Source organism: Epinephelus lanceolatus, chromosome 8 (assembly GCF_041903045.1).
Source record: "Epinephelus lanceolatus isolate andai-2023 chromosome 8, ASM4190304v1, whole genome shotgun sequence".
Taxonomy (NCBI): domain Eukaryota; kingdom Metazoa; phylum Chordata; class Actinopteri; order Perciformes; family Serranidae; genus Epinephelus; species Epinephelus lanceolatus.
The window spans coordinates 37,485,619-37,513,396 of record NC_135741.1 but is presented as its reverse complement, the minus strand read 5'-3'; the positions used below and the strand labels follow the sequence as shown (position 1 = coordinate 37,513,396).

The 27,778-nt window shown below is 40.6% G+C and overlaps 1 protein-coding gene across 9 annotated transcripts in view; it reads left to right on the top strand.

The window, feature by feature from the left end:
• LOC117258846 (potassium voltage-gated channel subfamily KQT member 2-like) overlaps positions 1–27,778 on the top strand; it is a 43,294-nt gene that overhangs the window by 1,040 nt on the left and 14,476 nt on the right. For all 9 annotated transcript variants that reach the window (XR_013491956.1, XM_078170241.1, XM_078170240.1 and 6 more), the window contains exons 2-10: positions 16,328–16,418; positions 16,500–16,626; positions 17,046–17,221; positions 20,556–20,681; positions 20,819–20,929; positions 24,575–24,670; positions 24,788–24,882; positions 25,514–25,573; positions 27,160–27,189. Coding sequence is in view for 8 of the 9 variants with exons in the window: in XM_078170241.1 (XP_078026367.1) it covers positions 16,328–16,418; positions 16,500–16,626; positions 17,046–17,221; positions 20,556–20,681; positions 20,819–20,929; positions 24,575–24,670; positions 24,788–24,882; positions 25,514–25,573; positions 27,160–27,189 (912 nt within the window). In the remaining variant the exon portion in view is untranslated. The remainder of the gene's footprint in view (positions 1–16,327; positions 16,419–16,499; positions 16,627–17,045; positions 17,222–20,555; positions 20,682–20,818; positions 20,930–24,574; positions 24,671–24,787; positions 24,883–25,513; positions 25,574–27,159; positions 27,190–27,778) is intronic.

Below are 27,778 nucleotides of genomic sequence, written 5' to 3'. Positions count from 1 at the left end.
ACTTTCACTAATTAACGTTGCAGTCAGGCTCTGCACATACATACTGTGTGTGTGTGTGTGTGTGTGTGTGTGTGCACATGGAGTGTTCTGGATACTACAGCCACTAACAGTCTCTGAGCTTCTTGTAGTTAAGGTATTTGTGTGTCTGTGTGTGTGAGAGGTCTGGCTTGCATACAAAACATTGTCTGTGATCATGCATAATATAGGTGATGTGTGACCTTTGGTGAATGGTCAGCATTGAGACAAGCAGCCACCACTGACAACAATCCAGCGAGCTAAAACCATCCCTTAATTCTCACACATTAAAGGAGTACTGCAGTCATTTAGTGGTGCACTCCAATAAAGTTTGGGGTGCTAAGGAAGGGCAGAAAAAAAAGTGGTCAGAATCGGTGCAGCAGAGGCTGAGATATCCACACTTGGATCCTACATTTCCCATCATGCAGCCAGTAGTAACCCTCCCTGTCTCATAATCGCCCACATCTCTCAAAGTCTGTGTCTGAAATGCAGACTTCATGTTGTCAACAACAGTGCTGGACCTAAACATTTGGCGGCCTAGGCAAGTAACCCCCACCCCACCCCCCAAAAATCTATCTGTTATATTTATTTCAAATGAGAATGAATACAAATAAGAACAAGAGCTAATGGATGACGTCTTCCATTATTCTCTTTTTTGGGTAATGTGCCCTGGATTGTTTTTGCCTTTTTACTTGCTCTTACATCATACCCATCAGTTGTCTAGCATGTCCTGACTGCAATGATCAAGGTGAACTGCACTCAAAACTTTCTGAATGAATGTTATGGGGGTTTTGTGGGGGGTGGGGGCCTAGCCTATTTAGACGGCTGCCAAATCGCCTAGAGGAAGATCCGCCACTGGTCGACCACTATTTCTATTTTCGCAGGCTTGATACAGCTCCTGCAGAGCTGCAGAAGACATTAATGTTCACACAAGCTGAGTCATACTCCCAATTACTAGTAAACTGACCTTTAAGTGTAAAATCTTCTAACACATGTACTTGCAGCAGTTTTGTCCATGCTATTTAAATGAAAGCAAATGTCAGCTTTATTCTCCAAACGAAAAGGTGGGTAAACTTTCGCTGGTAGTTTGCCCTCCAGCCATGCCCGAGTCCTTCCGACTCAGTGATACCGCATGCTTGGTAGTGAGGGGTTGAAATGCTACAATATTAAGGAATTCACTGTGCACAGCATATCGACTCCCCAGAGACGGCTGGATGCCCAGAAGTAAGCCTGTGCTTTAATGTGAAACCACACACTCACACAGCCTCTAGGTACTTCTGAAATATTAACTGAATACTATAACAGCTAGCTAAAACCCCTTCTTTACCATTTGTGTTGTTTTGTGTTGATGAACTCGCTCTAAAGAGCTAACTTCATGGCTGAATCTAGTGAAGGCAGCAGGGATGGTTTTTGTAGGATAATACAGCATTTGGAGCCAAATTACACCAAGCAGCCCAGTTAGAACAGGGTCAGCAGCATGTTTCCCAAAATCAGAATTCTCCAGAAAGCAAGTTAGTGTACAACTCCACCCTGATGTGAAGAAATCAGATTGGAGAAAGGGACAGAGTGCATGACTGTTGACCAACAGTTACAGCAGATTCATGCAGAGTTCATACTGTTTCCTCCACGACTCTGCCTCTGTTCCATTTCTCTCTTCTATACATTATTCATAGTCACCACACTTCATTTAGTCTCCCAACTATTTCTACTGCCAGCCAGCTGATTTATAAAACTATCATGTGCTGACTTCAGTCAAATCGTTCCCCTCCTCCTTCATTCTCCCACTTATCTCTGCTCCAAAAGACAGCGTTTGGCAAACAAAATGACGCCGCTGCCTTGAGCTGACAAAGAGCATTGCAGAATGTGCCCCTGCGCAGACAGCAACTATTTCTTTTTGACGGGTGAAATGTTAGGCAGGTGTTTTGTTCCTCGGTCTCGTTTGTAATGCATGTGTGAATGATCAATATGGGCAACATGAGTACCTATACCCAGAGTGCTCTCTGTCTCGCTGCCTCTCATCCCTCTCTTTCTCACTCTATCCATCTAGTTGTCTGAGACCGAGGCCACCCTTTCCTTTGTGTTCCATTGCTGGTCCAACATCAGTGAAAGGGGAGACACACGGTGGTCCACAGTCAAGGATAATCCTGTGGATCTCAATCTTTACTGCTTGTTCAATGCAGCATGGGGTGACTTGGTTTGAAAGGGAAAACTGTGTAATACCTTTCACAGCAAATGGTTCTTCCAGCACCCTGCTGTCAGAACAGTTGCAGCGTGTCAATGTTCTTGGTTCACACAAATTCTGTAAGGAGGGGCAATCTGACAGTTTGCAAAAAGGCTTTTAATTTGGCAGGGTCTCGTCTCTAGCTACAGCTCAGCATCCTGTTTGAATCTATCCAAGCGTTGGTATGTTCCTACACTGATACAGAGATCAGGGCTCAGATATCTTCACTGATTTGGCTTCAAAAGGAGCCTCATTACTGCGTGTCCTTCTGCAGGAAGCACCAGCTGTGTGAGAACATTGAAAAGCCTCTGCAGCTGTAAGATGACAAAATGTGTCAGTTTGGCACCAAAGTGGAAAAATAGGACGACGACTGAAAAAAGAGACGGCAGAGAGAGGGAGGTTGAACAAAGAGTTCAGAGAGCGATCGATCAGTGAAAACAAAATAAATGTTCCACTAAACTTTCTCAAAGTGATTTAGGGAGACAGATTGGGGACATGTTCCAGTTATTCATTATTCTGCTGAGCTGGCCAGCTGAAGACAAACTGGGGAAGAAATAAGCCAAGGACAGTAGCAGACAGATGGTAGCTGCCAAACCGCGGAGATGTGATGGAGTGGTCTGCTATAGGAGAAGAGGTGTCTGATGGAAAGTGGGAGTAGAAGACTATTTGAATGCTGAGTCCTGTTGTCGGGTTATGGCGAGGAATTGATTGTGTCACCACTGCTGTTTTGATGAAAAGCCCCAAAAGAGTTGTTATGATATTTCAATATTTAATAATGTTGTCCCTCGTGATGTTGACACGAGACTGCACTTTTAGGTTAACTGACATTACTGACTCACTTTGCTGACTCCTCTCTCTTTGTGTTACTGGTACACTATGTTTTAGCATTTCTCATCATCCTGTTGATGTCACTCATGGCTACAGCTGCTATTCTGCGGAAGTTGCTAGCTTGAAATGGGTTTTTCACTATATTATGAATTCAATGATAACGGTCATGGCAGGGCCAAATTACACAATGAAAGTGTTTTTACATACAAAAGAAGTCTTTTAAGCAACAGTATGCAACTTTTTAACTTTAAAATAACAGCTTCAACATCATTGTGATGGCACACTTACAATAGAAAGCTAGCTCAGCTGTTTGGCACTGCTTTTCTTTTTCTTTTCTCAGTTCTTCATGTGTACAGTATGTGCATAATTCAGAATTTTTCTTTTGATAGATTGAAGTAAAGATTAAAAAAAAAAAGCTAGCTTGATATATTCAGTGTGGACGTCATGGCAGAGGCTACGATATGCAAGAGGGCGTTCATGGAAGAAAGAAAGAAGAGAAAAAGAGAGTGGCACGAGGCTGGACTAGAAACTAATGCAGGGTTGCAAACTGTTTATACTGTCCTGATCATAGACTGTATATAAAGATGGACAATGTGCCTCCCCTTATTCCCTCTGTACAACAATGAACTAAATACCAGACACCAAGATGGCACCTATTCATACAGTATATGGCGATGTTCACCTGGTGCATACACAGAAATGTTTTCTAGCTTCTGGGTTTACTTCCATAATATTTTGCCCAGTGACTATGTGCAGTAGTGTCTCTTCTGCTGACATCACAGATTTTTAAATCACTTTTTTGGCTTTAAGAAGTTTTACAGGTGTAAATCCACTATGGCTCAAAAATTCACAGTAGAAAGAGTCATAATTGACCTTGTTGGCACCTGAAGGTGTCCTGTCAACAGTTTTACAGATTTCTCTTTTATAATGGGGAAAATGATTTTGGGGCAGCAGGGGATATTTTCGCAGCAATACCGTGAGACAAGGGCTCACGGTAAGGCTAAGCTTCTTTCCATAGCGCCTGAAAAATTCCAGAAATGGCTGCTGGCATCTTGCACTGGTGACATCATTTGGAGCCAGTCTGAACAGTAGTGATCTTCACATTGTTGAGTTCCTGCCCATACACCTCTCCAACCAATCGTGAGCAGAGCCATTGATGGCGAGCACACCAGTCGTCTTGCACAGCTGCTAATTATGATGTCAAACACCCTTTTTATAGCATCAAAAATGAATTAAAACCAAACATATTAGAAAAACAAACACTTGAACAAACAGCAGTGTAAGAACTACCTAAAATGACAGAAACCATCTTTTAGTTTGGCCTATGTTGTATCTGCAAACATGGAGGGTGTGGGGTTTATGACCCTTTCACATGATCAAATAGAGACTTGACATTGGCTACCAACATACTGAGTAATATACCCATATATACCATTAATGCATATATGACAAAATACCAAAGAAAATAATAAATAATCATTTTAAATGAATTGTTTTCACAGTTTGTTTGGAGTAAGTAGCACACTCTTTATTGCCACCCACCCCAGGCCCCATTGCAACTGCACTGTCTATATTTATGCCCCTGTTGAGGGGTCACTTGTTGTGATGAACTCAAAGTGAATTATCACCCAGCTCTACAGGTCCCCTCAGCTCCTCAGAGCTTTTCAGTGGCTTCCAGCTGATTGTTTTGATTTGATGGTCCTCGGTTTGGTCTCACCACTTTCATGGTGTTGTTTTTGGCTGCAGGAGGCAGCAGTTTTGAAGAGAAAGGCTCTGATAAACCCATTGTACGTTACCTGTCCAGATCCAAATGGCAAACAGACAAAGTCAGAGCCTAGTTGGTAAACATAGTGGCGCATTTAGCAGACAGAGCCAGACCTTTCCCTCAGGGGCTGGAGGAGACCAAGCACAGTCCTCGAAGAAGAAAGAAGGATCTTTTTATCCCACTACAGTTTCTTTGTGTACTTTTCCTTATCTGAATCTTGACTTCACAAGACTGTCATATCTCAGGGTCACATTCAATATCATAGCAATTAAAAATTTCATCTACTTACACTGATTTTGCAGATAGTAGCAAATGATTAACTGTGGAGTGAAGATTTATTTTTCCAAAACAGGAAGACCCCTTGAGTATTTTGCAGTAATGGCTGCTGTGAATGCTGCATGCACCGTAACGTACCCTTGTGGCTCATAAGGAACACGATGACAGCAGATAGCTACACTAGCAGGGTCACTAGTGCATGCATCCACACAAGACGAGTGCCCCAGAAAGTCATCACTGCCCTCAAACATCCCCCGAGGAGCCCACAGAGTGAACGCCGCAGTGCCAGCACATGGTCTTCACAAGCACTGTTTGCTTAGTGAAAAATCCCTCCTCTCTTATTTGCTCTCTTCTACTGTAGTTCGTCGCAGTCTAAATTTAGCGTGATGAGTATGTCTGGGTAGGCAATGTTGTGCTGTGCGGGGCAAATCAATGTTTCTTTATCTGCAGCTCAGGAGGAAATGCAGACTTTTTCTGCTTCCAACCACCACCCCCTCAACTTGATTGATCAATAGTCACGTTCTCAGTGATGTCGTCTGGACCTTTCTGGCAACAAGTGGATGTGTGTGTGATGCTGTCCATGGCTGTTTGTCAACTGTGAGAGTGAATGTGATTTTCTCTCTAAGTGGGTTGTTATTGGGGACAGAGGCGGCAATTCAGATGAGGTGGTGTAAAAATAGAGCCTCAATGTCACAAGTGTGTGGGAATGTGCCACCATGCATGTGGCATCAGAATGTTAACTTCATCAGAAGTTGAAACATCCATCTATCTGACTGATGTAGGATCAGAAACCATGGATACCTCTATTATAGGGTCAGTAGAATGAAAGATATGTAGTATTAGTAATTTAATAATAAATCTGGGCCTTACTGGCTACTTTAGAATCAGAATCTGCTATATTGCCAAGTAGGTTTTCACTATTGACGTAGCCACCATGACTGTCTGCCTGTCTGTCTCAGTTTGGCATTTTGGCTGTTGCCATCTTGGGTTTTTGGAGCCATAAGTGACCATATTTGGACGAGAGGGTGAAGCTGGGGAGGAGCGAGGGGTGGATCTGACTCAGACTGCTTCTCAAATCAGATACTTCTGTTAGAGCGCTGACATGTAGTACACTACACTGTGTACATACTTGTGTAGTATGCAAATCTTGATAGGGTAGTGTTGTCTCAAATGAAACACAGCCATTGCACACTTAGCCTACCGGCAATGACCACTGCAACGTTTTACAGCATTTCTTCATCTGCTCAGTGAATTGCAACAGAACAAGCATAAACACCAAGTGTACAGTAACTTAGGGTGTGACATGGGGGTCTATGGAGATTGGCTGGCTGTTGGAGCCAGCCTCAATGAGACGAGACATGGCAGGCAAAAACATCGATTTTTCATGCAGTGGTCAGTTTACTCCTTGAATATGTATTCTTTCAAACTGCTATAAAGAAAACATTCAAATTATACATTTAGACGTTTATTTTATTACATTTTGCCTACTTGGGGTAGTAAGTTTCTCCCAAATTTACCAAAAAGTTAGCATTGTGCAGTGTAGGCCAATGTGTTTATTAGTTGGGTTACTAGTTGTAGGCCTTATATGCCTGTCATGTTATTAAATGATCAATTTTCATGAGCTTGAAATATACTATATTATTATTACAAAGGAAATGTATTAAATTCCCCTATGTAAATCTTTGAATGCTGTTTTCTCAAAATTATTTTTTTGTCATACTCCAAGTCGAACATCTCAGCCTCTGTAGCACCCATGTACCCCAAACTTTCCAGTTATACACCTAGCTATATTCTGACAATATTTACAGAGGGATTTGTTAATAAATCATTCCTAGCCTGATTTATGTGACATTTTATTCCCCAAAATATGGCGAAAATCAACAGTATATTTTGATTTTCTAGCTAATAAAAGCAGATATGCTTAAATCCCTCTGTATTTTTTTTATCTTATATGTAAACAAAATGAAAAAAAAGAATTTTGCACCTGGCTTTATCAGATGTTCAGATTTATCTTTCTAAAATATATGCAAATTAGCACATATTTAATGAGATAATGTCTAATTTGCATAATTAAACAGTAGAATTTTAAAAACATGTAATACTTTTTTTTCATACTATTGTAAGTAATCAACTGAGGAAGTTTCATGATGATATCTGTTTTCACCTGTAGTGTCTCGCCTCAAGTGGCCATTTGAGGAACTGCAGTTATTAGCACTTTAAGGTTGGCTTTATTTTTCAACCTTGGATGGTATGGTTTCCACACACAAGGAATTTGCTTTGGTGTATTGGTACATAACAATAAACTTAAAATAAGCACTACAAAACACAAGACACATAGATGTATAGAATAAAAAACAATTACAGAAAAATAGGGAAATACTGTATGTGCAATATATCTGTTTCAAAATGAAAGAGCTGTTTTAGAAGTAGTGTGCAAAACATTTAATAGTACTAGTTGATATTGTTTCCCTCGCTTTAAGATATTTATTAAAACATTTCACAAGTACTGAAAGCTCAACATTCTGGGATATATCCATATTTGCTTTCTAGTAGACAAATGAGAAGCGCATCCCCCTTTTTAACCTGCCATCCCTCTCCTGGACCCAGATGCCGTCCTTTCTGGTCCCAGACCTGTAACCGAATTATTCGATTGTAATGGAGCATTTCCAATTACTGAATTACTGAACAAGCCTTCTGAGCAGTGTCGGGGGACCCCTGGCCTTCATCTGCAAAATGAAAAAAAAAAAAAGTCAAATGTCAAATTAACAACTACTGACTAGTAAGAGACTCAAAATGACCACAAAGAGACACAAACCCACAAAGAATACACAAAATTACCTCAAGGAGACAAAAACAACCACAAGCAGACACAAAATAACCACGAAGAGACACATGAGGGGGGGTGTTCAGTCCCCCTCTTTGATATCAGCGAAACATTACAGTCAGATGCTGTCAATTACATCTAGACAGGCTCTTGTGGACAGTCACATGAAAACAACATTCACTCATTTTTTAAAATTTGACATGTTTACTGCCCTCTCTGTCCTGACAAAACGTCATGCATATTTAACCAAGTCTCCCACCCAGACTTTTTCCTAACCATGAGCTGCTCTGTGTATCCGCAGCAGGGGGAATAAATGAGTTGGTAGACGTGTCACTCTGCTGATGCTAAAGGGAAGCATAGCTGTAGAAGCTAATTGTTGGACTGCTTCAGGAGGCAGGTTCTGCCCCTCTCCTTTATCATCAGCAAGTGTCCTCATTAGTAGGTACTGATGAGCTTGGCAAGGTTGGGTCAGGAAAGTCGCATAAACTGATGTCCAATTAGACCTGCCGGGAACCAGCTTCTTTGTCCACAACATTTCATTTCAGTGGTTATATGTATTGAAGGAATGAAAAAGATCTGCTGAGTCCTTTTTAATTTTGGTACTACATGAAGATAATTACCGGCAGACAAATCCAGCTCCCACATCAGTACAGTAGAACTGCTTTTGTACAGTCTCACAGTGCATCTCTTGGATTTGCAATCGACAACATAATGATTAAATCACCTTGTTACGGTATCAGCATGATTAATGTAGACCTGTGAATTCTGACCAAGAATCCCGTGTTTCCAGTTTACATTTTAAAGAATGTCTTCAGATGGTGAAATGACAAGTCAATGTGACAAGTCAATGTGCCATAAATGACAAGATGTGAAGACTCCTTGACTGACTGACCTAAATATGCCTGATGGCTACAGCAGAAAAGACAGGAACACCAGACACCTCAGGGTGGTCACTGTATAATGTTTTTCTGTATTTGGTAAGCAGCTGCCAAAAAAAGGAAGCAGTTTGTTTTTTTTAGCTCAAAATCTACTCAGTGCTCATTTCAGCGAATATATAAATGGAATGCACACATCATGTGCACCTTCACTCTCACAGGAGGTGGCGACGGAGGTGATCATTTGGGCATCAAATGGGTGCTGAAAAGAGAGAGAAAAGAAGTTGTGTTTTTGCCACTTGTGGTAAATATAGATGATATATGACAACCACTGTCAGAAATCACTGCAAAATGGAGTGACCTTGAATAGAAGAAAGCTAAACCAAGCTGTGAATATCAGTGTTGTTAATTTAAACTGTCAGAGTGACTGTGATTCCAATATACAAGAGATGGAGCCTTTTAACGGTTTATACAGATTTAATAATCCAGCCTTTTCTGACAAACTGCAGACTTAAAGCACACTGCAATAAAAGCTCTCTCAGTACATGAAACACTCACTTTTACCAAGCAAGCATTGACTGCTGTGGTCATCAATGATGTATGAGATGCCAAAACCGCACATATACTGTAGATGTAAGAGAGAATGACCTCAGTCCAACAAAGCAAAATGTAGAGAACCGCAGCAGCTAGAGCTGAATGTGCTACAGTGACAACACATTTAGCTTTTTGTTGTTGGCATGTCTTAATGCCTCTGATAAAGAATAATGCAGAATATCATAGCAAAACAGCTCACCCATGGACTTTACCATTGCCACATGCCACTGATCTCTGCTGCTTTGCTCAGGCTGGCTGACAGCCAGTGGCCGCTGCCAAGAGTTTGAGATGACCAAACAGAAACTGCAGCAGCAGAAAAAGGGAATCCAGGGAGGATTGATGAGGACCCTTGATAAGGATTGATGAGGGCTAGATGGAGCATGATAGGAAGTAAAGCCTGGGTGAACTTGTGTATCAGGATAGATCATGTGAAAAATAACGTGTGTAACCAGATTCATTCTGAATTTACTCAGGGAGAGAAAAGTTTGTGTTAAAACCTCCTGTGAAGGTACAGTTCAGAGGAGGTCAGTTGCCCTGTTTACAACAAGTGTGAATGCACCCAATCTGTGTCTTAATGCATCTTGAGATCTGATTGCTCTGACACATTCAGAGGTACTCTGAGCCCAGTTTGGCCACAGTCTTTCAGCAGCATGTATGCTAATGTGTCCTGGGCCTATTCAGCTTATGCTTAGGCGGAATGGTGCACTCATTTGTGCTCCAATGGTGTCGTTTGAAAGGGTGAAACAAAAACAAGAAGCCACAATGATAAAAGATTTGGCTCACCTGTGAACACGACAGGAACCCGTTGCATTGTTTTAATTTTGCCCGTGTGCCAAGGTGTTTGCGAACTTCTTCTTTTAATTTCCAGCAGACTAGACAAAGGCGGGGCATTGCTGGAATTAGCAGGTTGACACATTTGCTCATTGCAAATGGAAATGATGTACATTTTTATCCCAAGTGGTTACTAGAGACTCTCACTGAGATGCATTCTAATGCCAGACATATGTTAATACTGAGTGTAAACAGGGCCACTGGGACCTGCGTAAACTTGATCAGGATTAAGACAGGAAATAAAATATATTTATATTTGCAGAGTTAAAGAAGAAGTGTATAAGATTTTGGGGCATCTAGCAGTAGGGATTGCAGATTGCAACCAGCTGAAACTTCCCCTGGTTAATAGCTGTTAACTGTTCAGCAGGTTTTTACCGGGAGCAGAATTATCCTCAGATGTCTCTTCCTCTCCAAAACAAAGGGACCAGGGCCCGTATTCACAAAGCTTCCTAGCACTAAGAGTTGCTCTCAGTGACAAAATTCTAAGAAAATTCTTAGAATTGTGACGTTTTCTTAGAAGTTCCCCTCAAAGTTAAGACTAGATCCTTGTTAAGATAAAAGTTATTCACAGAGCATCTTAGACCTTTAAAGAGCCTTTAAGGGCTTCTAAGGTGAAAAACTGTTAGGAGCAGGGAGGAGGAGTATCTTGCGCAGAAAGGAAAATGGCAGAAACTCAAAGAGGTCGGACAAATATTCTCCAAACACTGGATGGCAGTGAGTAAATGAAATGCTACAGATGAGATCGTGCAGGAATAATGTTTGTGGTCGATCTCATTAAGGATACACACACATTTCCGACCTAACGCTATAAAGCCAGAACTTATTGTATTATATTCATTTTATGCCAGTATATCCCCCTATATCCAACGCACGAAAACTTTTAAGATTTTGCTACATGTTTCTGAGCTGTCAAAGCAAAACATTTCTGCTGAATATATTAAGCTATGACTAAATCACAGTGTGGATGTTACCCTCTGAGTAGGTTTTAAGTCAAAAGTGTCAGCCTCACCATTAGGCTCTGGTTTAAAGTGAGGTTTGGATTTGGAATGATTTGATGACACATTATGGGCTGAATGTAATCCTCAGTTTAAATATGCTTGCAATACAAGATTCAGTCGAGGGTAGACACTTTTAATCAGTGTTGAAAGATGGTGCAGAAGATAATTGTTCTGGAACTGGAGAATTCCAGGCTGTCCTGTGTGTGTGTATCAGGGCTGGTGTTGGCTCTTCCCAGGCCTCTTCACTTTTAAAGCTGCATGAATCAATAGTTCTTATATTAATAATGGATGAAATGACTAAGTGTAATGGTAAGGTGTCACTGGTAGTGACGAACCCACAGAGACTTATCACCCAACTCAGCAGTTCCCCTTGGCTTTTCAGCATTTTCACCTCTTTTATATCACTGCTTGTTTTAATTGCTGTGGAAGCTCTCATCAGCTTAATCTCAAGCTGTGCAGAAAGGCAGCTGTATGTTACCATTCCAGCACCAAACAGCAGGCAGTAAAATTCAGCGACTAGCAGGAGAACTGTAGTGAAACATTTAGCAGCTATATTGTCAGATATGTTTGGTCTCTACCAAAAATAGAGCTGAAAGTAGAGTGAATATTCATCAAGAGGAAAGAAACATGACTCCAGATAAATGCTAAAGTTGCTCAGTGTCTGCTGGATTTGTAAATAGATATTACTGACACGTTCGTCATAACAGCCACCCCATGATTTCTCAATCTTTTAAAAGTGTAACATTACATTGATACTTAATCGTTACATGATCTCAATCATCAGCCCGCTCTCACCCATCTCACACTGTATATTGGTAAATGACATCACTTTAATGTGGTGTGAGCTTTCATGTGTAACACCTGATCTTGTGCTCATGCTGTCATCCCACAGTATCTCCACTATGATTAATCTAAGTTGTGCCGGCGTCTTTTAAAACCCTGCATTGTCCCAGTATTGGGTTTCACCATGCGCTCTGCATTAGCTCTGCTTTGGATTCCTTCCAGCAGATCTTTTTCTAAAGGAAGTCCCTGAGGTCAGGCCCTGCCGTGCCTCTTCCTCTTCAAATCACATGTTATCTTCCAACCAATAAAGCGCTCGGCTGATGCTCTCAGCCAGTCATCTGGAGGTGTGGCTGCACAATTGATTTTCTTCTAAATCACATCAGTCTCCTTGAAACCATCTGCCATCACTTTTCTATTTTATCTAAAAGAATCCTTGTTTTATTGATCTTTCAACATATTTCTACCTTTGTTTGGTCTCTGGTATTGTCCCACTCTTATCAAGACTAGTTTTATCACCTCTGACATGATCTCTCATCCTTTGTTGAAAGGGTTAATAGGATAACCATCACCGATGACTTCTACAGAAGGCAGATGATGCTGTTCAGACTGTAAGGAGGAGGTTGATCAGTGTTTGTCCCTCCAGGAAAGAGCTACTGACTGACAGTAAATACACTCACTCTGTCCCATAAGACCTGGCACACAGAGGCAGGCTGATGACAATGTCAGCTGATGTTACTCCATGTTCTACACTTACAGGTGATCAGATTTCCTGTGCACTTGTGTGCAAACACACAGCACGTGTATAGGGTCACTTCAAGTTTGTGAAACCTAATGTGACTGAGTCATTCAATACATTAAAGAAAAAAAATCTGTGCTCAAATGAGCATTTACCTTTACCTGATGTCACCTGCTGGCCTACCTTTAATTCTTCTTTCATGCTTTCTTTCTAACCTACTCTTTAACAGTGTTGGAAGGGTTACTTTTAAAACGTAATCCACCGCAGATCACTGAGTACATGCCTTGAAATGTAATTTGTAATGTAACGTATTCTAAATACTTTGGATTACTTTTGAAATACCTCAGAATCTTCTTGCTGAGCTCATTGGTCAGGTTCTTATAATTCCATGCCAAAAACACACAACAGTGTCCTGTCTGTGCATCTCCCTTGCAAATGTTGTGTAGCAGTTGTACTGCACACACTTTATTATAATCTGTTTATTATGTCTCTCGTATAAATTCAGTTTCCACACTGAATCAATTAGATAAGCACGTCTGTTATGTCATGTAAACAAACCACATAGGCTACCTATCAGCTGTGCACTTGACTGGAGACGTAGCTGCTGAAAAGATGGGCAAGCGCTTGCTATCTTTCTATGTTTGTACTTTTTAAACAGAAAACACAGGTTTTATATTGTGATGCTTACTGGGAATGACTTACAATACAGCCAATGGCAAGGAGGTGGTTATAAGCAATGGTCATTAACTTATACTCATCCTAACTGAGCTGCAGCTGTTCATGCTTCACCATGTTTGTCTTATTTCCTCCAATGAAGGCACCACCCTGGTTCTGCGGCACTAATTATTCATTCAGTCCCCAACTGTACCCACTTAAGCTTTCGAAACTGATCAGCAGATGGCAATCGGTCTTTATGGTATATTACCGCAGCCATCAGCACAGTTGAATATTAAATCTAATGTGGATATACCGTGAGGGTCAGTTTCCCTCTAATAGTATCAGGCCATGCAGATAATTTTGCTTTTATTCCAGATTTTTATTGTTATTATTTTTTTTTACACCACAGAAATAGTCCCAATGATGATTGACAGTGGTCTGTGGTTTATCCAGATGGACTGGGACATTGTTTCTGAAAGACAAAATGCTCCTCAGTTATTCCAATGTTGTTTTAGTGCTTTAAATGTCCATTCATCTCTATTGTATTTGGGTGACAGCACAAGTTTCAGAGGTAAACCACAGCACATGTATATACACTGTGCACGTCTAGACTCTACTAAGGGTTAGTAAGAAAATAGTTTTTTCTTTTGGGTTAACTGACCTTTTAAAGTACAGTTTTTACAATCAGTCAGTAACATGAGTCGTTCCAATGTATGTTGATGGTAGGGCTGCACAATTAATCGTAATAAAATCGTGATCTCGATTCATATGCATATGTGATCTAATTTTTCAATGACGGTGATTCTGCCGGCCCCGCCCGGGCCGGGAGTCGGGACATCATCTGCATGAAAACAAGCCCCCTAAACGACGCAGCGTTATACCACGTGATGCAGAGTGACAGCCGGCCGGCAGTTTGGAAAGCAACAAGAGCAGGAGAGACTAGAGTCGACAAAGTGAGGAGGACCCCTTAAAAGTCAACGTACTGACACTCCTCAGACAGACAGACATACAGACACACACATACACACACACACACACACACACACACACACACACCGGACAGCCTCTCAGTCCTTAGCCGCTAACGTTAGCTCATGTACAACACAGGTACCACACAGAAACTTTTACAAAGGGTCAAGGGTCATAATGTGCTTCTAGTGACTGTCAAATCGCCAGCGAAAGTTGTTTACACTGCAGACATGGAGAGCAGCTGCCTGCTCTCATGGGACAAAGATCCTCTGAGAAGAGAGACGGTTCACTCTGCTCTGCCGCCAGGAACAAACTGGGAGGCAAAGATCCTCTCTGAGGAAGAGGGCTCACTTTGCTGTAGGGTTCACCAAAATGGTTTTTTTTTTCTTTTAATAAATTGAACACACATTAAAGAACATACAAGATCCTGTAGAGAATTAATACATATGATACAATACAATAAACATTGTCAAATTAAATGAAGGAAGAGGATTTTTTAAAAGGAAAATTAAATATTGGGGATTTATGTAAAAATATACATAGAGACATATAAATAATTATATAATTAAAGATGTAGGCTATGTTAGGTGAATACTCCTGTCAAATGCATGGTGTTGAAATGTTTAATTTTGATCTTCCTTAGTCCATTTAGACTTTATTTTATCATAACAATAACAATATTATGAATTGTTCACATTTTAATTTAATTTTAATAACATTTATCACACAGCATTTTGTGGAACAGTCAAATGTTCAGTTTACAGTTTTAATAAACTCAGTACTGTTTTTCAACACATACATTGTTTTGTCTTCATTCAATGTAGTTAGCACATATTGTTATTGCGCCATTGGTTTTGGCCTTGGTGCCACACATTTTGGCCATGATGCCCCAATAAATTTGTATTTATCAAAGGCCAAAGTGGCCTTGCCCTAAAAATGACTTAATTCCAGGCCTGGAATACCTACCTCAGAAAAATGTTGTTCAACATTGATATTATTGTTAATATTGTTACAAAAGCTGTAAGAGAAGACAAGAGACTAAAGTTTATTGTTTTTACGGTCAGTGTCAGGCTGTCAGCTGTTGTATTTAAGCTAAAAACAGGGGTGTTCCCTCTCTGCTGACCAGAGTTTATGTGCCTTGTGTCTCTTGTATCAGGCACAATCATAGGTTTTGTTATTTAATGATATTTTTTTTTATTATTTATTTATAATTTTTGTTACTTTTCCTTTTGTATTAGGAAATAAGCACAATAAATCTTTATGTTGAAAAAAATCGCGAGAGAATCGTGATCTCAATTATAAGCCAAAAAATCGTGATTCTCATTTTTTCCAGAATCGTGCAGCCCTAGTTGATGGTGATTTTTTTTAAAGAAAGTGTTCCATTTATGGAATATTACAGCATGTCTTTAGTGTGTGGTGGACTGCTTGTGGCTTCAAGGCAGCCTAGACCCAACTGAAACTTCTCCTGTGCGCTAAGCATGCAGTAAAGCTATGGTGGCAGATGCGAAAAAGCATGTGGCCCTATCTAGAGCCAATGTTTGGTTTGTCCATTCTGGGCTACTGTAGAAACAATATAGCAGACTCCATGCATGCAAGAGAACCCACTCCCTTTGTAGATATAAATGGCTCATTCTAAGGTAACAAAAAAGACTCTTGGGTGCAGGTGATTATAGACTTAGGAAAATATAGTTGTGAATATTACAATTTTCTGCCAATAGATGCCCCCAAATTCTGCACACCAGACCTTTAACTGCTGAGCATGGCAGTGAGCAGCTAACCCATTTTGTCAAACCTTTCAATGACATCACAGATGCTATATCCATACGTTTCTCCAGTCTGTTTCACTGATTATATTAAATGTGCTGTATCTAAAACAAGATTGGACAAATGTAATAGTGACATACCTGAGAACGAGAAGGTGATAAATGATATATTCTTTTTCCTGTTTCTTCCAGCTTTCTCTTGGTCTTCTCCTGTCTCATACTGTCAGTCTTTGCCACCATCAGAGAGTTCAAAAACAGCTCAGAGAGTGCCTTGTACATCCTGGTAGGTATCATTAATTGACTTGCTGTAAACCTTTGCATTCACATCAGAGGGTTAACTCCACCATTTTGGTTTGTTCCACAGGAAATTGTGACCATCGTGGTGTTTGGAGTGGAGTACATTGTAAGGATATGGGCTGCTGGCTGCTGTTGTCGATACAGAGGATGGAGAGGGAGGCTAAAATTTGCCAGAAAGCCTTTCTGTGTCATAGGTGAGATAATGGGGTCAGCTTGAGTTTTGCTGGCTGTCATTTCTGTAACCTTGCTCTACCAGAAAAACATCACACAGACACATTACTGTGTTTTTCCACTGCTTCCTTTTTTAAAGGCTGAAGGGTTTGAGTGATGATATAATAACCATTATGCATACCTGTGACTGGCAGTATATTCGTTGCCTTGAGGATATGCTCGACAAGTTGAAACAATTTTGTAGCCGTAGAAGCCTAAATGAAAATTTGACATTTCTAATGATACCCTATAAGTACTTGCAGCAGCTTTTGAATTACAAGAAAATTGACCTTCATTGCATGCAATAAAGTGTTGTTAATTCAGTCTAATTTGATCAAGGATACATTATCTCTGGCTTCCCAGGGTGTGTTGAGTTCTATGATTGTGTTTTCCATCTCTCCAGACATCATGGTGCTGATTGCCTCGGTATCTGTACTGGCAGCTGGATCTCAGGGCAATGTTTTTGCCACCTCGGCCATCAGGAGTCTGAGATTCCTGCAGATCCTGCGCATGCTGCGTATGGACCGCCGTGGAGGCACCTGGAAGCTGCTCGGATCTGTAGTTTATGCCCACAGCAAGGTGACATCAGTTTGTTGTTTTTTCTGTAGAGGTTCAGGAAGAGTTGACCAGTCTTATACTGAAACACCTTTCTCTAATCTGTGATCAGAGGGTTGGTATTATTAGCAAGACATGAGGTGTGAAACCATATCTGCAGTCTGACTACTGTAGTCAATTAACTACACTGACATTTCCAGTCACAGGTTTTTCAACCAAAAAATTAATAGTAGATATAGTAATTACATCATATATCATATCAGGTCTTATTTGTCATATTATTATTATTGATATAATATAGCATGTCAACTAATACCAATTAATTTAATTCAATTCAATTCAATTTTATTTATAAAGCCCAATATCACAAATCACAATTTGCCTCACAGAGCTTTACAGCATACGACATCCCTCTGTCCTTATGACCCTCGCAGCGGATAAGGAAAAACTTCCCAAAAAAAACCCTTTAACGGGGAAAAAAACGGTAGAAACCTCAGGAAGAGCAACTGAGGAGGGATCCCTCTTCCAGGACGGACAGACGTGCAATAGATGTCGTACAGAACAGATCAGCATAATAAATTAACAGTAATCCGTATGACACAATGAGACAGAGACAGTAGAAGTATGACTAATGACTAATGATGGCAGCAGCAGCAGCAGGAGGCATCTGGCAGGACCACGGCAGCAGCACAACCACACACGTCACACAGTCCAGGCACTGCTGCGATATGAGTTAATCTGAGAGACAGTGGAGCACAAAGGCTCCGGAGAAGAAGCCGAATTAGTGACATCCAGAACTGCAAGATGCAGTAATAGAATACAAGAGAGAGAGAGAAGGAGAGAAGGTACCTGGTGTATTATAGGGGGGTCCTCCGGCAGACTAGGCCTAAGTCAGCCTAACTAGGGGCTGGTACAAGGCAAGCCTGAGCCAGCCCTAACTATAAGGTTTATCAAAGAGGAAAGTCTTAAGTCTAGTCTTAAATGTGGAGACGGTGTCTGCCTCCCGGACCGTAACAGGAAGATGATTCCACAGGAGAGGAGCCTGATAGCTGAAGGCTCTGGCTCCTGATCTACTTTTGGAGACTTTAGGGACCACGAGTAACCCTGCGTTCTCAGAGCGCAGTGTTCTGGTGGGATAATATGGCACTATGAGCTCTCTAAGATACGACAGAGCTTGACCATTTAGAGCTTTATAAGTTAACAGTAGGATTTTAAATTCGATTCTGGATTTTACAGGGAGCCAGTGCAGCAAAGCTAAAACAGGAGAAATATGATCTCGTTTCTTAGTTCCTGTTAGTACACGTGCTGCTGCATTCTGAATTAGCTGGAGAGTTTTTAAGGACTTACTAGAGCTACCTGATAATAGAGAGTTACAGTAATCCAGCCTTGAGGTAACAAAAGTGTGGACCAATTTTTCTGCATCTTTTCGGGTCAGGATAGGCCTAATTTTCGCAATATTACGCAGATGAAAAAATGCAGTCCGTGAGGTTTGTTTTAAATGAGAATTAAAAGACAGATCTTGATCAAATATTACTCCGAGGTTTCTTACGGTAGTGCTAGAGGCCAGAGCAATGCCATCTAGAGAAACTATGTCATCAGATAAAGAGTCTCTGAGTTGTTTGGGGCCAAGAACTATAACTTCAGTTTTGTCTGAATTTAACATCAGGAAATTGGTGCTCATCCAAGTTTTTATGTCTTTAAGGCAGTTATGGCAGTTTAAGACCCCCCACTTCCACAGCAAGTTTCTCCACAATAACTCAATGTAAATACTGTGAAAACAGGCTAAATTATTTTCACCCAGAAAACATGCAAAGGGGGTGAAATTAGACTTCTTTTTTCAGCCCTGAGTAATATCTATAGGCTTCCTCTCAAGCTGTATACAACTTCAACAACATAAACTGTATTAAATTATGGATGTAGCCACACTGGACAGCTGGACTTCCATTTTGGAGCCTCGAGTTTGGCATTTTGGCTGTAGGCATCTTAGAATTTTGGAGCCAGAATAGACCATATTTAAAGGAGAGGGGGAAGATAATGCTAATGCTAGCTGCTAGCTTGGTGAGCACAGTGCATTTACAGCCATGGTTAACTGTCATAATGCTAGTGCTAATTTTTGTTTCCGAGAAACCCATTAAAACAAAAATATATTTACCAGAAAGACTGCATATCCAACTCCTTTAAGAGTCTTTTATTTCAACCAAACGCAAAACAAGTCTTTTAGAAGACCAAAACCATCCAGTTAATTTTAATTAACTGAAAACATTTTGAAATAGTGACAGCCATGGCTAGGTCTATACTCTGTGAACCTAGGGTTACACCATAGTTAGGTTACCAATGTTGTTGCCGTTGTAGCGACTTGTCATGACGGGGACATTGATTTGCATGAAACATGATTATTTCCACTGTAGAGTTGGGCATTTCAAGATGAGGGTTTATGGAGAATGAGTTGCTCTTTCCTCCATTGGCGGAACTGTAGTTTCTGGCACTTATACATTGGCTTCATTTTTAGCCCCAGAGGTTGCCACATGCTCAACAATCCCTATAAATAGGCTAAGACAGTCTGTATGTTGCCTGAGCAACCCAGGGCAAAACCAGGATATTGAAAGGTGAGGGAGACATCCCCAGTAGAAATGATGTCCTTGGGTTGCAAAAAAATGATGGACTGCTGCCGTCTTTTTGATCAAGCTGCTAATACATTATGTCACCACCTTCACTTTCTTCAGCAACATTCACTTTCCCTGGAATCATGCCATCACTCATATGTCACTACATGCATGATAATAACCATTTGAAGAATTGAATTGTTGGCCAAAAAGATGATGAGGTGTATGGGTCTCTGCACAAGTTTACATCTAAGTCTGAGTCGCTAGTATTCAAGTTTAACTGTAGACAGCATGGGCTTTATACCATCTGAGTTGAAACTGAAAGTAGTGCAGTTCTTTATTTTGCTACTTCAGTGACACACTGTTTCCAGTCGCACCTCTTGCAAGTAACTCTGTCATGGTGAGGAGACACATTTCTCTCAGTTTTATTTTAATGAGCTTTGAAATAGAATTATAAGCCTGCACTAATAAGCTGTGGAAAATGTGCAACTGTGTGTATATGTGAGTGTGTTTGTGTGATGCGGTAAGAGGGAGAGAGGGCGGCTGTGTATCATGCATCGAGGGAAATAAAGACGTTTATGAAGTACTTGGTTTGCCACAGAGGGCAAGCAACTCACATAATCATGTCCAATATTATTACAGAAAGGCCATTTTTACCAATTTACAGGGGTTACATCACCACTTTGAAATGCATCCGAGATGACACTTTATTGCTTCAGATTCCCTGATGCTCATTGTATTGGTTTTCCCTGCAGGAGCTCATCACAGCGTGGTACATAGGCTTCCTTTGTCTTATCCTGGCTTCATTCCTGGTCTACTCAGTGGAAAAGGAGTCAAATGAGGAGTTTGAGACCTATGCTGATGCTCTTTGGTGGGGACTGGTAAGACTTAACTGGAAAGAAACACATAATAAAAACTTCAAGAGACTGGTATCCACATTATAGCTTTGAGAATAGTGTCTCCAACCTGTATTACATCACTCAGATAAAGCAGTGACTGTAATTCATCTTTTCACCAGATCACTCTCACCACCATTGGTTATGGCGATAAGGTTCCCAAGACCTGGAATGGACGCTTGCTGGCAGCCACATTTAGCATGATTGGAGTGGCCTTCTTTGCACTTCCTGCTGTAAGTATAAGGGCTCATTAGGGGCATCTTGAACCCAGTGTCGTTGGCTGAAGACAAAGCTTAAAGTGCTGATTTGTAAGAGCCTTGTTTGTGTTCATTTAGTTTCTGTCCTTCATGGTGTTAAGTGCTTATCGATGTGGTGTTGCTGGTCTGCAACTCACCAAGAAAGAGTGTGTCCACTCAGTTTTCTTTTCGTTTGAGTCAAACAAAGCATCAGTTACATGATTTATTACTATGGAAGGCACCAGACTGAATATTTGTACCAACTTTGATGAAATGAAAAACATTGTTGTATTATAGTTGGCATTGATCTATACTCAAGAGTGGCACATTTGTTCTAATTTATATTAAACATTGCAAATTATTTATTCAAAGCTGCACCACTCAATGTTCTTACATTGAGAATTTATGAGAATTGACCAATCCTAAGTCCTGCTTCCCTTAGTTATTGTTGCTTAGTCGGACAGGCTTAACAAAAAGGAGCATGGTGATACTGGTTAAGTTCAGGCCAGTGCTGCAGTACCGCAGTACTTGTAAGACTTTTCTGGGTGTCAGGGAATACAGCCTCAGGAAGCCGACAGCAAGGACTACAGTATGTGATGGAAGTATATATTCACAATGTTTACTTAAATGGACAAGGCAAAATGATGCAAATTGAGGCTTCATCAAAAACAAGGAGAAGTGATCCAAGGATGACAAGACTAATGTTATCAGTCAACATTGCCCCCGCAGTGCTGAGTATGTGTCGCCTTTTCTCCTTCTGGGGATGAGTAAAGTACTCTAATGTATTTATTGCTATTGAATACATAGCTGTGGGTGGCACCCTCCTACAGTCACAGCATTGTCACCTCACAGCAAGAGGGTTCCCCAGGGTGTGTGGAGTTTGCATGTTCTCTCTGTGTCAGCGCGGGTTTTTCTCTGGGTACTCCGGCTTCCTCCCACAGTCCCGCGACCCCTAATGGGATAAGCAGGGACAGAAAATGAATGAATGAATGAATCCGTAACATGGCGCTGACCTACTGTAAAAAATACGTCAGCAACCAAACTCTCTGTCCTTTTCCAAATCTCTTTAAAATTACCACAGAAATAAGGAGGAAGCCAACCTGCCTGATGTTGGTCATCTGACATTAGCTAACTCCTCTTGATGTACGTTATAGGTTAGGCGTTATGTAGCTAACATAGTTAGCTTACTTAAAATGTGGCTATATACATTATAATGTATAATGTAATGAGGATCATGACAGTCCCCATAGCCACAATGAGTCCTAATACACAGGAATGAGTTAGCATTTCTGCATTCCCAGCTCCCTCGTCCTGAAGTCAACGTTTTTTTTAATGGGTTTTTAGTTAGATTCCTAAAATAAGGTCTGTGGTTAACACAAGCTTAAGAGACTTTCACTGTTTCTTCTACAACATAAAATACACCAATAAATAACCTACTCGTTAATTTTTGAAGCATTTATTTGTCTTAGATAAGGCAGTTGCTAAGAAGTGGCTAAATCAGACAACAGAACATCATCACACCGAAAATGGCTTTGAAGTATTGCTGTAGGGGCGACGTCAAGTCACGCGACCATGGTGTAGTTTGTTTATAACTTGACACTAGCTTTTTATTTCTGCTGATTGCATTTAGGCTTTAAAAATCGAAGATTATTTTGCTGAGCAAAGTATCATAAATGTTTATTTGCCACAGAGCTTATTTTCAGCAATAATACAGAATCCAGTGAAAAAGTGGGCAGCAGGGCACCAGAGCAAAAAGGGGCAGGACCAAGAAAGTGCTAATTTTCACCAACTCTGCAGTTCTGTGTAGCTCTATGAAGCATTTTAGCATCTTTCTGCTCATTGTTGTAGTTTTACTGCCTGCAACTTTAGGCAGCTGTTTTGGTTCAGTCTTTGCGCTCTCATGACCTATCACCACCATCAAACCACTGTACACTACCAGCCCAGCAAACAGCAGACAGACAAAGTCAGCAGCTAGCTTGTGAACATAGTGAAGCACTCGGCAGCTAAAGAGACACATACGGTATTTACTTCAAGAGTTCATGGACACCAAAAACAGAGCTAAAAGGAGGACAGGACTCAAAATGCTAATGTTAATGATGCTCCATGTCTGCTGGATGTGTAAACAGGCAACTGTTTGTTAGCACAATGTCAGGTTCATAAGGTAACATGTCAGTGTTGTGTTTAAGCTTGCTGCGCTGCAACTGAGTGGCCAAAAAAGGGGGCTCTATGCAAAGTTCAGAGACTATGGGTTATCTGCACATGGTTCTCAATATGGAGGTGGCTGAGCCGACGGCTGGCAGCTATTGGTGCTAACTCAATAAATGGCGCTAAATGACGGCAACAGTGCTGACAGAGCTGACAGTGTTAACCGGGGGGGAACAGGAGGGTGGGTGCTATGCTTGTGTGAAGATGCCAATCCTAATATCAGTAGTAAAGCCATATGAGCATAGTGGAAAGCGGCAGCAATGAGCTAGGGAGTGGGATACTTGCGTATGCTGCCAGACCAGCTTACCACAACAAACCACAAAGAAGCTCAAAGTACAACACACACAGAGGTAGCGTGACTTCATCATCTGCTCAACATGCCATCACTTCACTATATCTTTACATAGCGGTTTGCAGCTATGTCATTACTCTGGACAGAAGATGCAAAATGTGAGATATTTGTTATTGTAATAACAAATAAATTAGTGAAGAATGAAAATGAAGTTTTTACATGAAAGGTTTTTGGTCCTTGGTTAATAATAGTGAAGAAGTACAGCAGTAACGGACATTTTTCACAGCAGACATTTTGAGCTATCACAGCAAAGAGAGCACACATGGAACCAATAAAACTATCGATTATGACTCAGTTATATTTACCTGTCTCTGTGAACCAGCAGACATGATACCAGGGCCCTGGACTTTGAGCATCTAAACAAAATGCAGCCATTGTTAATATTATTAATTACACCTGTGCTTCTCTTGTTATGAAATGCCTTCTATGATATATTGTAAAGGGATGTGCAGTACTTTATATGATATTGTGAACCTCTGCCACCTAATTACTTTTCTTTATGACCCTACTCTAGTCTCCCAGATAAGAATGCACTCAGTGAGCCAGTCTGTTGCATCAAGTTTGTCCTCTGTGGTACTTAGACTAAAAGCTTCCTCTGAATCTGCAAAAACTCTGCTCATTTTCCCCCTTTACATTCAGAAAGCTCACATCTCATGGTGTCATAATTCCAGTCACTGATGTATTTGTTAGTTGCTGTTAAATGTTTAGCGTTTTACCTGAGACTTGCAGATGTCAGACTCAGCAGTAAGCTTTTGAGTAGGCAGCTAAGACCTGTTCATTCTATCACATACAAAAAAACTGTGGACTGCTGTATCAGCACTCCGTCAACGGCAAGGTGGGTGCACCTTGACTTATGTTGTGCATGGAGGAAATCAGCTCTCACAGCTCTATTACCTTGAGGCTTTGAAAACATGTGGAAGTGTGTGATGTCACATAAATGTTTTTGTTGGATTTGCTTACTGGTCTCTGTTGTGGAAGTGTTCTACAAGGTGTCGACACAGTTGTTGCAATTCCAACTCCTGTAGAAGTCAAAAAAGGTAACAGATCACTTTATGGGCTCTCTGTGTCACACTGAATCTGTACAGGGCATCCTGGGTTCTGGCTTTGCCCTCAAAGTGCAAGAGCAGCACAGGCAGAAACATTTTGAGAAGAGACGCAACCCTGCAGCAGGCCTCATTCAGGTATCTGAAAAAACTGTACGGTGACAATACCATATACACATTTACTGGAGATATTCTCTGTATATTTTGTGATCGCAACAAATGTTAAAAAGACTTTTTTTAAATTCCTTGATCCAGGCTTCTTGGAGGTTTTATGCGACCAACCTTTCCCGTACAGATCTGCTGTGCACTTGGGATTTTTACGAGCAGACTGTAGCTGTTCCAATGTACAGGTAAGTGATGAAACTATCTGAATAATGCTGTACATTATTCAGCATTTGCAATAAATACAACTATTTTCCCATATCACATTTTGCCATCTCTCTTAAAACTGAGAAGCTCAGTTGAAAACTGAACCTACAGAGTATCCTCATCTTATTGTAATCCAAACTTTTGAACTAGATACTACTGTCTGTTGTGGAGAATCACACACTGGTGTGACTTTTCACTTTCTGCTTTAATAAGGGTAATTTTACAGTGAGGCTGGTCTCTTGGCAGTGACACCAGAACCTCTTTGAAATGCTGTTCAAAAGACAAACACTGCCAGTGACTACTTTGTGAAATTATTATGCAGTCCAACTGTATGAATCAGCAAATAAGCTGCCATGCTTGACTTTCACTACGCAGATTTCTGCCTTTTCTGCGTCTAGAAGAAGAGATCACTGCTTGTCTGTTCTGTTTAGAAACGTCTTAATGTTCATTTCATTCCAGTAGTAATTTGAGGTGAAAAGGTGATGACCAGCAAAACAGATAACTGCCAAACTAAATGGAATTAGCTTGAAAGTGCCCGACAGCGAGCTTTAACCTTCCAACACTGAGTTGATCAAAGTGACTTGACAGAAATGCTCTTTTGTCTTTTCCCAGACTTATTCCACCTCTGAATCAGCTGGACCTGCTGCGGAATCTGAAGGGCAAGTCATTCAGGTATGAACATGACAGTAACAAAGCTGCTGCTGATGATGATCTCATGATGACAAGGATGCTGAGCCGCTGATAATGGGAATAATAGTGATGATCATAACAGTGAAGCAATAAACTTGGAATACAAGACAGATTTGAAAAAAGAACAAGAATTTGCAATCCATGTCAAAGCTACACTAATCAATATTATTATATTAAAGCAATACTTCCCCCACATAATGATCTTTTGTACATCAAATACTCACCCTGTGTTACTTTGAATTCATGAAGAAAACTTTGTTTTCCTTGTATGCCTCCCTGGAGGACGAAGAATCCAAAAACTGAGAAATTGAAGTAAAATGGGTCAGCTTTTAACAACAGCAAAACTCTAGCAAAAGATCTGTTTTAACTCTCACACAAATTGTGCAGCAAAATCCAAGTCTCATTTATCCAGTCATATCCTCAATACCTACCAAATACATGCATTTGCTTTATTCTCCAAACCTTACTGTTATATGAACGGTTATCATATGGGTAACCTTTAACAAGGCTCCCAATTATTATCAGGCAACCAATCAAAATACGAATAACAAACTGTGACAATGACACTGTTGAACACAGTGGAGCTTTAGCAAGCTGAAGACCCAGTTAAATTTCTCAAGATTTGGTGAAGACCAAAACAATTAAAAGAGAAAATATATTGAGCTGACATTTTTAATGTTACCAGAAAACTCCTGTTGCTGTTGTTAAATGTTGCGCCATGTCTAACCGAATCAACTTTGTAAGACTGAAATGTGTCAAATATTTCAGCTTGCTGTGGCTTTAAAGTGGCTATAATCAATATTTTTATATAACAATAGATCAAATGACTATGTGTAATGTGGAAGGGGCTGCTCACAGTGACAAAACCACAGAGAATTACCACTACAGAGCTTTATAGTGTCTTCCATTGGTTTGGTTTTCTGGCCCGCAACTGAACTTCTTTGTTTCACTCAACACAGTCTTACAGTTACAGTGATCAGCACCAGATGTTACACAGACAAAGTTAGCAACTAGCTAACTACTTCAGCAGCTTAAGAGCTGGGTGTTTCCAATAAATTAGTGGAGACCAGAAACTGAGTTTCAAGAGAGGAAATGTTGGGCTTTCATTTAGATGAAGCCAACCTCAATGTCAAATGATTGCTTATATATTGTTCCGTGTATCTGCTGGATGTACAAACAGGCAACTGTTTGCTAACAAGTTCACCATGTTAACTTGATGAAAATATTTCAGCGGTGTGTTCACAGCTTGTTTCTGTTGCCCCCAAGTGGCCAAAGAAATCAATTATTGCAGGGTTACACAGATTATAATTTTCACACATATCCATATTTAGTGATTTAAGTGCTGGCATTGGATTGTATCTTCTGTTTCTTGGTCTTGTTTTACATATAGATTAAATTTCCAGCAGCACAGCTTTATCATCTCGCAGCTCAACTTATTATTTCTCCAGACATGTTCCAGTGCTAATCCAACTGAAACAACATGAATGATGTTGATTATGACATACAGTGTCACACACTCTGACACATGACTTGCAATGTGTAACAGTTGGTGTGTCCTCTTCTCACAGGAAGGAGTCTCAAACAGAAACTTCCCCCAGGTCTGTGATCTGATAGGTTTTTATCCCTCTTCACCTCCCTTTGGCTTCACTCCAAATCTGCTCTTAGCTGCTGCTGAGGCACTCTTCTTGGGGGAGTGTGTGTACAGTATATCTGTGTGTGTGTGTGTGTGTGTGTGTGTGTGTGTGTGTGTGTGTGTGCGTGTGTGTATGTGTTTGGGGTTATTGTCAAGTCCTGCGTGTCAGACATGGATGTGGCTGTCTGTTAAGCGCCTCCTTCAAGAACGGTCATGCTGCATTTGCTCACATGGTGCTCAAAGATCAGCTCACTTTGGCTTCACTCCCACTTTCTTAAATGATCACCAATAAGCTGTTCTTTGATACTCTGGCTTTCAGCATCGCCTTGGGATAAAAAAAAAAAAAAAGTGATTTTGAACACTTTAAGAGCCTTGCTTGATTTTGATCACACTGTTTTTGACAAAAGAAACAAGTGTAATTATTGACAATGTCGTAACACTTTATCATGACTTTGTTCTTTATAAGCATTTGCATATTTTGTGCTTAACTTACAAAAAAAGTCAGCTTCAAAACATAATTAGAAAGCCACTAGTAGACATTTAAATTAATTCCA